General features: G+C 58.5%; 2 protein-coding genes across 2 annotated transcripts; both read right to left on the bottom strand.

Moving 5' to 3' along the window:
* Nucleotides 1-238: 238 nt before the first annotated feature.
* Nucleotides 239-5011, bottom strand: COPS9 (COP9 signalosome subunit 9). The gene is made up of 3 exons (XM_049614548.1): nucleotides 4896-5011; nucleotides 2905-2977; nucleotides 239-498 (listed from the first exon to the last, which is right to left on the bottom strand). Exons 1-3 carry the CDS (start codon nucleotides 4956-4958, stop codon nucleotides 461-463), a joined length of 174 nt encoding a protein of 57 aa, XP_049470505.1. The 5' UTR covers nucleotides 4959-5011; the 3' UTR covers nucleotides 239-460.
* A 2534-nt stretch (nucleotides 5012-7545) lies between these two features.
* OTOS (otospiralin) lies at nucleotides 7546-8608 on the bottom strand. Its single transcript, XM_049616177.1, has 3 exons — nucleotides 8551-8608; nucleotides 8410-8436; nucleotides 7546-7730 (listed from the first exon to the last, which is right to left on the bottom strand). The coding sequence occupies exons 1-3, from the start codon at nucleotides 8606-8608 to the stop codon at nucleotides 7546-7548; spliced, it is 270 nt and encodes an 89-aa protein (XP_049472134.1).
* Between the last annotated feature and the right edge of the window lie 866 nt (nucleotides 8609-9474).

Genomic DNA, 9474 nt, shown 5'->3' with positions numbered 1-9474 from the left:
GGGGGGGGGGGGGGGGGGGGGGCGGGCGCGCCCCGCATCGCGTACCCTTCCGCCACGGATGCCACCGGGCAGGCTGGGAGCCATCACGCTCACCCGCTCCCACGAAGGGCGTCTAAGCGGACGAGCGTGTTTCAGTCGGCTTGCCGACACACACCTGCGCCCACACGCGCGCTCGCAGAGACTTTTGGGGATTGTAACATTCGCTGGAAACTGCAAGAACGAAAACGACCCTGCAAACGACGGCAGCTGTTTTTTTTAATTGAAGGGCAAAAGTCGGTCACATTTAGAGATCAGCGGGCCTCACGCGGATGGTTAAAACCACCCTCTTTCTTGGTCAACCGTCTCCTAATTTCACATAACGTCCACCCGTTCCTTAGAACCACCTGAAACTGTCCTCTGAGCAGATCGGCCACACCCCTAGGTGACGCGGGCGCGACCACACGCACTGCCGGAGGGCGTCTCACTGGATATCATCGTCATCAAAGAGATCTTCAAAATCTATACAAACGAACAAAACCACGCATTAATGGGGCACATGAGGCAAACAACTGAGAAAACAAGTTCACGATGAATTACACAGACATTCAAAACAGGGAGAAAACAGTACACGATTGAAGGGACCCCACGACCGACTCCATTTTATCCCAAGGTCAGACAGTCCCAGGGGACACAGGAGTCTAGAACGCATCTCTAATCCCCTGTGTCGGTGACAATCAAGAAAGCGCACACAGGCGGAGGTGAGGTGCTGCAGCTGGAAGGCTGCCAGAAGACCCCACCGCGAGGGGAGCGCAGAGGGCAGGCGGGAGGAAGGCGCCAGAAGCACTGAGCCACGCTAGAGTGGTTGTCTCTAAGGGAGTCTGCAGACACTGAGCCCTTCCTACTGGAAGAAGCGCTACAAACTCCCAGCGCCCTACCTGCTGCGATGGGCGGTCATCGTCTACGTGTCTATGCATTTCCTAAACCCGCTACCAGGGGCACACCTTGCTGTCACGTTGGGGAAAGGGTATCAAAGAGCCCCGTGTAGTACCGGGCGTTCAAAACGGTGCAGGATAAACAGTGAGCTACAAAGAGGGCAGTGGAAAGCCCCAGTCACGTCTCCGCACATCCAGGCTGTCACAGGGAAGGTGCTGTCCCAGAGACCTCCTGCCCGGCTGTGTCCCCACCGCACCGACGTGAGCGGTCCCACACCTGGGCTGGCCTGTGGCCTACGGCTCCGAGCACTCTGTCCCCAGCCCCCAGCCCCAGCTAACTCGTCACACCCTCCAACCTCTGCTGGGGTGTCACCCCCCCCAATAAACCGCCCTCTGATGTGCTCCCAGAAACAATGCCACCCGCCTCTGGCTCTCGTCACGACCGCCCCTACGTGCCGTCTTGTCTAACACTCCCCTACTTTGCAACACAGTGGGTGAAGAGGGCAAGCCTTGTTCGTGGTCTGAACCCCAGAGCCCAGGTGGCAAGAGGACAGAGCCTCTGCTTGAGCAGCGAGAAGCACTCAGAAGAAACCCCATCCAAACGCTCACGGCGTCCTCGCAGTAACACTTGGGACCGCCACAACCCGACGGGCGGTGTGCACCTCGCAAGCTGGCAGGGGCAGGCTGACGCAGCGTGGAGCTCTTCTGTGCTCCTTCCCTTTCTAGCCCTGGCCCAGAGGGAGGAGGCCACACTGCTCATGCCGCTCCGTGCTCCCGCGGCAGAGCAGCCCAGGTCCCTCCCAGATACTTCCTTGGCAGAATTAAAGCGCTATTTTTAGAAACCACATGAACTTGAACACAGCCAACTGTTTGTAAACCCACAAGACGCGTGGGACCTTGAAGGAGATCACCACATGTGGGAGCAGGTCGGGTGGTGTCAGGGATCACCCCACCCTGCTTGGGGTAAGGGCCCCGAGATCACCCCACGTGAGCGAGGGCTTTCACATGGCGCTCTGGAAAGCGTAGAGAAACGGGGTCCAGTCCTCACGGCTGGGGGAAGCCCAGATGCTGCCTCGGGAGCGGCCCGACTCCCTGGGAAGACTGGCTTCTCTTTTCAGACAACTTGCTAAAAAGATGCCAGATAAACTACCACAGCCTCGGACTCCGAGGAGGGGGTGGGGGTGGGGGTAGGGGTGAGGGAGCGGGGTTGGTACATCAAACCAGTGTGGCCAGATCGCATCCCAGCTGCCACTAACTAGCGACAGAAGGTCTTTGGAGCAGCGGGCGCCCAGATGAAAGAAAGGTGACAAGGAGAGAAAATCGCACTTAACCCTCCGAGGAAGATCCCTCTCGTGTTTCCGTTTACGATTCAAACCCTTAGTGTGAATTAGTACATTCTGTAGGAACAGGGCCTTGGGAAGTCGGAACACAGAGAAATGCCCCCGTGACACGCGGGAAGGTGTCACATCAACTGTTTCCACCACACTTACCACCCATGTGCCTGGTAACTAGCGCTAAAGCTCTTAAATACTAGTGAGTCCTGCCCTCAGAGACAAGGGAGGGGACAGCCGGTGTCGCTGTGCTAAGGGAGCCGACCAACCAGAGCCCAGGGACACAGGAAAGGAAAGGAAAGCAGCTGTCAGGGTGCAGCAGAGATGAGAAGGCAGGATGGGGCTCCCACACCCGTGTCCGAAGTGTGGCTGCAGCTCAAGTTCAACTACTGGAGTGCAAGTAGGCATTTTTACGCTACTTGTGTAAAAACACACTACGACCGGGGCAATTTTACGCTACTTGTCCTCCTGAAGAACAAGGCTGACGGCCAGCGCTGACAGCCGTGCTGTCACCTCCTACGCACCGCGCCGCGTCTGAGAACCGCACACAGCTGGGCTTCCCTGTCCTCTGACCCCAAGCACTCTCATCACAAAGCACCCCACTTACAACACACAGAGAGACATTCGATTAGACCCGGGACCCCCGATCCCGGTGTCCTTACCGTTAAAAAAGTCGGCATGAACTGCCTTTTCATTGGCTGCCAAATCCATCAGGAGCCCGGTGCTGCCTCCGGCCTGGGAAAGGAAAGGTGAGAATATGTCAGTGCTGTTTTTCAAGAGAAGCCACGCCCCTCCAGGGCAGGGGAAGGTGAGGGAGGGAAAGGTGCCCAGGTGGGAGTCAAAAATTAGTTCCAGGCAAAGGAAGTGGGTGGGAGGGGCAGCATTCCGAGGAATCATCTTGAAGGTCTCCTTCATTCCTCCTACTGTTGAAACAGAATCCTGCTGTCCCCGGAACACCACCACGTCTCTGTAGGCCTGGCGTAGAGGTTCTAATTCCCTATATGATGTTGCCACAGAGGCCGGGCCCCAAACGTGCAAAACTGCGCCTGACGAGTTCTCTGCTCTGGACTGCCCCCTGCTTCTTCTGGGAATTAAACTGCTTCCCTTGGGAAAGTGACCTGCTGACCAGGGGCTCTGTGGGGTGCGGTCACAGGACCTCCCACCGCCACAACTTCGGGGGCAGGAAAATCGTGCCACAGCCAAAGTGGGGCAATCTGATGCCCTCAGGATTCAGGGTGTCTGTGAGAGTCACACAGTGAGGGCAGAGCACAGGCCCCCGCCCACCGGTCCCCGCTGCTACCCCCCACGTGCCCAGGCTGTCTGCTCTACCTTCTCCAGGCTCCCTGGAGCTGAGTGTCTCCCACCTTCCTCTTCGTGGCTGTCGTCAGTAACCCAAACCCGGGAGAAAAGCCCAAGATGCTCTCCTCTCTCCTCAACCTCCCTCCCCCTTCCCCATGGCCAAGTAAGCCCTGCAGATTCCACCAATGACAGACTCTGCTGAGTGAGTCCCGACTACCACCTACAGGTGTTGCCTTCCTTCAGACCCTCCTCAAGGCTTCCGTTCGCAGCATTCCACTCTCCCACCTCCAAACCCAATCCCCAAACTCTCCAGAGTGACCTGCTAGGAAGCAGACTGGAGCAAAGCCCTCAAGTGAGTCCACACTGCCTAGGGAAATGCCTTTAACAAAGGACTGAGAAGCTGGGGTTCGGTGGCAGTGCTTCAAGGGTGGGGTGCAGCCAGCCCACCCGACCCGGCACAGCTACAAGCCACTTGGTGACCCAGCCCCGCCCCCTTTTCCAGCTGCAATCTCTCCCCGAGCTCGGGCACCTTACAGCCTGCTGGACTCGGCTCCTGCCAGGACTTCCTCTTCCACCACGACTAGTTAGCAAACACTATGCTTTCAGCATTCGCCCACAGTCAGCTGCTCTCCTAAACCCGAGCCGGGCCACCCCAAAGCCGGGAGGGCGCCTCCATCAGGGCACTCGCGACTCTATTCCACTTAGCGTCTGCAATCAGCTTCGGTCATGCCCCTATTTCAGGGAGCACGGACGCAGGGTCTGTCCCCCTAAGCTTTGAGAAAGGGGAAATGAGGCCCAGACATCGATGGGGCGGACCTGACACTTCGAGCTGGGCCGCGGCGCTACCAGCTCACCAACACCGCCATCAGCCGAGATCACCCCGTGGCCAGGACGCAGTGAGACGAAAACGCAAGACCCCTTCGTAACCTGCACGACTGCAGGAGAACAGGGTCACCGTGCAACACACACATGCCAAGCGCCCATTCCCCCGGCTCCCTAGGCCGACGGCCGCGTCTTTCCCGACGACGGCTTCCCAGCCTGGCTCCAGTCGTGCCTCCTGCCGGACAACACGGACCCACGGCCGGGGACCCACCCTCACACCCGGCCAGCACGCAACCCGGCGCAAAGCCCCGAGCACAGGCCCGAACTCCGGCCTGTCGTCCGTAGCGCTCGCCGGGCCCGAGGAGCCGCAGGCCGGCTGCCAGCCGCGCGGGCTGGAGGACGCCACGGCCCAGGGCAGCGCCCGCCCGCCGCCCGCTGGCTCCCGGGGCGCCCGCTCGGACGGGGGTGGGGCCCGCGCAGGCCGCCGTCCCCGCCGCCCGCCCCGGCCCCCTGCCCGCGGCCGCCCCCTCACCTCGTCCAGGTCCACATAGGGCCCGGCGCCCTCGGGGAACATCTCGTCCACCGCCGGCTTCATCTCGCCTGCGGCGTCTCCCGCGTCCCCGGCTCACTTCCGGCCCGCCTGACGCCTCTTCCGGTAAGCGCCGGCCGCGGTGCGTCTAGACGCCGGAGGACCGCCGACTCTATGGTCTCCCCTCAGGCCCGTCGGCGCAGAGGGGAGCTGAGCGCACGGAAGGCTCGGCCCACGGGGCCTGGCACAGAGCGGTGCCCAAGAGATGCCCGTTAAAGAATGTGCGTGTTCAGAAAGAGACGGGCTGTTGCCAGAGGGGCGGGGTGAGGGGTGGGCGACAATGGGGAGGGGACCAGGAGAGACACACTCGCAGCCCCCAGGTGCAGGTGTGCGGAATGGAAAGTCCAGCCTGGGGGCGCAGCCAACGACACCGTAATAACATTGCATGAGGACAGAGTGTGTACAGTTGTCGAATCACTATGTTGTACACCTGAAACGAATAATATTGTACATCAACTATACCTTAGAATGAAAGAATGTGAATGGTCAATGCAGTGAAGAGGCAACCCACCGGATGGGAGCAAGTATTTACAAGTTACATACACATATATGTACGTATGTACACGTACATACACATGTACACATATGGTAAGGGATTAGTATCCAGTATATATAAAGAACCCACAAAACTCAACAGCAACAAATCCCAATTCAAAATGGGCAAATGACTTGAATATACCTTTCCGTGAAGTAGATGTTCAAATGACCAGTAAGCACATGAAAAGATGGTCAACACCATTAAGCATTAGGGAGATGCAAACCAAACCACAGTGAGCTACCACCTCACGCTTATTGGAACAAACACTATTTAAAAACCCAGAAAATAACAAGTGCTGGAGAGGACGAGGGGAAATAGGAACACCTGTGCACTGCTGGCAGGGAAGGGAAATTGTGCAGCTGTCACGGAAAACAGTGTGGGGGAGCCTCAAAAATTAAACATAGAAATGCCATATGATCCAGCAGTCCCGCTCTGGGTGTATCCCCAAAGGAAGGGAAAGCAAGGTCTTCATGAGATATTTGCACACCCATGTTCATAGCAATTCACAATAGCTAAGTGTAGAAGCATCTCAGGTCTTTATTAATAGAAGAATGGCTGAGCAAGATGTATTCTGTACATACATAAGATGGAATACTATTTAGCCATAAAAGGGAAGGAGATTCTGACACCTGCTACAACATGGATGAAGCTTCAGGACATTATGATCAGTGAAAAGAGATGTCATACAAATTCTGTATGATTCTACTTACAGAAGGTCCCTGCAATAGTCAGATTCACAGAGATGGAGACCAGAAGGGTGGGCACTGGGGGCTGGGGGAGGGGCTGGGCGGTCAGTGCCTAATGGGGACAGAGGTTCAGTTGGAGAAGATGAGAAAGTTCTGGAGATGGATGGCGGCGCTGATGGTTGCACAACAATGTGAATGTGCTTAAAAATAGTTACAGTGGTAAATTTTACGATATGTGTATTTTATCATAATTTTTTAAAGCATGTGAATGAGAGAAGGGGGTAGGAGGGAAGGGGCAGGAAGGGGAAGGGTGGATGGGAGGAGGGCATAAGATACCGGAGCTAGACTTTGGAAGCAGGTAGGCTTGGGAGCTAGTCTGCAAGAGAAGTGGAGGAGGGGAAGGGTGGGGCAGGGAGACAGGGAATGAGCCTGAGGGGGCTCATTCCCTCAGGGAATGAGGGGGACTGTGGCCTGAGTATGCAGCCTGGGGCCCAGGAAGAGGTGAGGAGAGACCGGGAGTATGGTTGAGCCTCAGAAATCACCGTGAACACGAATCACTCTGAAGCACCCCAGCAAAAGACAAAGGAAGCCACTACTCCATGGTCAGCAACAGGCTTCTCTTCTGAGTAGTTTCAAAACATGGGAGCCCCTATTCCCATAGAGGAGTGAGATCTCCCAGGCACTCCTGGCCTTTCTCCACCTCTGACTTCTGGAACTACCTTCTGGAACTATGGCAATTACACTGTTTGCACATCTTGGCTATTGTGAGTAGTGCTGCACTGAGCCTAGGAGAGCAGATAGCTCTGGAGGACCGCTTCCCCCGTGCATTCCAGGGGACCCACAGCCCCTCCCAGGGACACTGTCGCCCTTGCACTCCAGGGGACCCCTTCCCTCCTGCACTTCCCCCCTGCACTCCAGAGGACGACTTCCCCCCTGCACTCCAGGGTACCTGCAGCCCCTCCGAGGGACACTGTCCCCCTGCACTCCAGGGGACCCCTTCCCTCCTGCACTTCCCCCCTGCACTCCAGGGGACCCGCAGCCCCTCCCAGGGACACTATCTTCCCTGCACTCCAGGGACCCACAGCCCCTCCCAGGGACACAGTCCTTCCTGCACTCTGGGGACCCGCAGTCCCTCCCAGGGACACTGTCCCCCCTGCACTCCAGGGACCCACAGCCCCTCCAAGGGTGTGTGACTTCAGCTATTAGGTGACAAGTACAGCAAAGCCCCAAGTCAGAGCCATGGTTCGCTTGTTGAATAAGACAGTAAATGTGGCCTGACTGGAGATGTTTCTTGAAAGAAAACCACCAGCGTTTGTGTGACTCAGGTGAGGAATTTATTGAGCTTGCGGCCAGGGATCCAGGCTGGTGCTCAGTCCTGCTGATAGGGGACGTGGAACCCCAGGGTGGTCCCCAGGGGGAAGTGAGCGAAGAAGGTGCGGGCCAGGTCCTCCAACTGGGGGTAGGCTCCCAGGGTCTGGAAGTACTGCACATAGTTCCAGAAGTCAGAGGTGGAGAAAGGCCAGTAGGGCATGGCCGGTGGCTCAGCATAGGGGTCTGAAAGACACAACCACCTGCCTCAGGGGCTGTCCCCGCTCGTCCTGCCCCGAGGCCGCCCCTCCACGATGCCTTAGGGCAGGTGGCCGGGGCCAGCAGCCCCATGCAGTGAGGGGACCCTCCCAGCTGGACGCCAGGCCCCGGGCTATCCCTGATCCTCTGTGGCAGCATCCCGGAGCCTTGCCATCTGGACAATGACCTGGGTTCTGCCTCTCGGGACTCATGGTCCGAGGGGACAGCTCAGGGGGAGGAGAAGAGGGAAAAGGAGGACAAGGAGGGAGGGGGGAGGAAATCTGGCCCCTGTTCTGGAGACGCTGAGGATGGGGGAGCATCCCGGTGGGATTTCAGACGAGGCCACAGCCCCCAGCCCTGGAATCCAGATGTCGCTGCCCTGGGGTCGGACTTGGTGGGAGGGCCCTGGGGTGAGTCCGGTCCGAGGGCAAGAACGCGAAGCCTCGGGAGTTCAGCGGGTCTCTCCTGCCCTGTGCAGCCCCAGGTGGCTGGAAGGCAGGGCCCAGGGAAGAGACTCAGTCCCTCTGCTTGCACAGCTTGGCCTTCAGCTGACCCAGGCTCCTGCTTCCTTCATTGGGGATAAGAAGCCAGCTCCCACCCAGCTCCCTCTTCTGACCCCACCCCACCCAAACACACACCAGAAAAGGCCAGGAGGACAATACAATACCTCCCTCCTCCTGCACTGGCTTGGCTCCTGCAGAGGAAGAGAGAGCAGTCACCCTGGAGAACCCCCGAGGGTAGGACCCCACCGCACATGAGCTGCCCAAGCGGCCAGGGGGATGGCACGAGGGACAGAACCGCCACTCACCCGCCAGAGGTCCCAGCAGGAGGCAGAGGGCCACCCCTTGCACCAAGCAGGCCTTCATCTTCCCCAGGTGCATCTTCCACCAACCGATGGAGCTCCGGTCCCCTTGCAGCACGAGGACCCCAGAGGGTGAGACCCGCCGCCCATGAGGGCCCCGGCTTCCTCCCAGCACCCCTGCACCGGGCAGCTCCCTGGAAAACATCTCTGGAAAAAGGACAAGCTCTGAGTGTTTTCACAGCAATTTCAGTCTCGGTGGCTTCAGACGGTGGTCCTGAGGCTGAGCCCACCACCCCTCCCCGCCCCCGTGGCCGGCGGCGACCCCGCACCTGCCCCCCGCAGAGGTTACTGGGCTCCTGTTGTTCAGCCTCAGCCGGAACGGGGACAGGAGTCTGCCGCCAGCACGCAGGCCCCTCTTTATAAAAGGCCAGAGACAAGGAGGCAGACGTCACCTACGTGAGCTGTCAAACCGAATATTTCATCCCTGGCCAGAGCACTGAGGGCTCCTGTGACCTTGTTGGCAGCGGGACCTCGAGAGTCCACTCGTGGGAACCTGATCCAAGGATCAGATCCGGAGAAAAACATCTCTGCACAGGCACTGCTAGGATCTCCAGGACTGAATTCAACACCAGTACTCAGACGCGATTTCCTCTCCACCGGATAGAAGGACGTTCTGAGTCTGACACTGAGGCTGAGGTCCCCCCTTACAGGAACAAGGTCATCACAGAGCGGCCCCTGGGGGGACAGGCAGGCAGGCAGGCAGGACGGGACCCTCGGGGAGCCAGGAGCAGCCTCAGCTCAGCACCCCCCACCCCCGCCGACGGGACATGTTGAGCACAGTCCGTACAGGAAGTGTGGGCATCCAGCCCCGCTTTGCATCTGCAGACTAGAGCCTTCCGGCTCACGCACGACGATTAAGTCTATTGTCCG

Source organism: Panthera uncia (assembly GCF_023721935.1).
Source record: "Panthera uncia isolate 11264 chromosome C1 unlocalized genomic scaffold, Puncia_PCG_1.0 HiC_scaffold_3, whole genome shotgun sequence".
NCBI classification, from domain to species: Eukaryota; Metazoa; Chordata; class Mammalia; order Carnivora; family Felidae; genus Panthera; species Panthera uncia.
This window is presented reverse-complemented; position numbering and strand designations above follow the sequence as displayed.

Excerpts from the sequence above, each read along its gene's own strand:
- COPS9 (XM_049614548.1), bottom strand. The coding sequence starts at position 4,958 with ATGAAGCCGGCGGTGGACGAGATGTTCCCCGAGGGCGCCGGGCCCTAT. Across the intron at positions 2,978-4,895 it reads CCTATGTGGACCTGGACGAG|GCCGGAGGCAGCACCGGGCT; the intron begins GTGAGGGGGCGG and ends TTCCTTTCCCAG. Across the intron at positions 499-2,904 it reads TCATGCCGACTTTTTTAACG|ATTTTGAAGATCTCTTTGAT; the intron begins GTAAGGACACCG and ends TCGTTTGTATAG.
- OTOS (XM_049616177.1), bottom strand. The coding sequence starts at position 8,608 with ATGAAGGCCTGCTTGGTGCAAGGGGTGGCCCTCTGCCTCCTGCTGGGA. Across the intron at positions 8,437-8,550 it reads CCTGCTGGGACCTCTGGCGG|GAGCCAAGCCAGTGCAGGAG; the intron begins GTGAGTGGCGGT and ends CTTCCTCTGCAG. Across the intron at positions 7,731-8,409 it reads GCCAGTGCAGGAGGAGGGAG|ACCCCTATGCTGAGCCACCG; the intron begins GTATTGTATTGT and ends TGTGTCTTTCAG.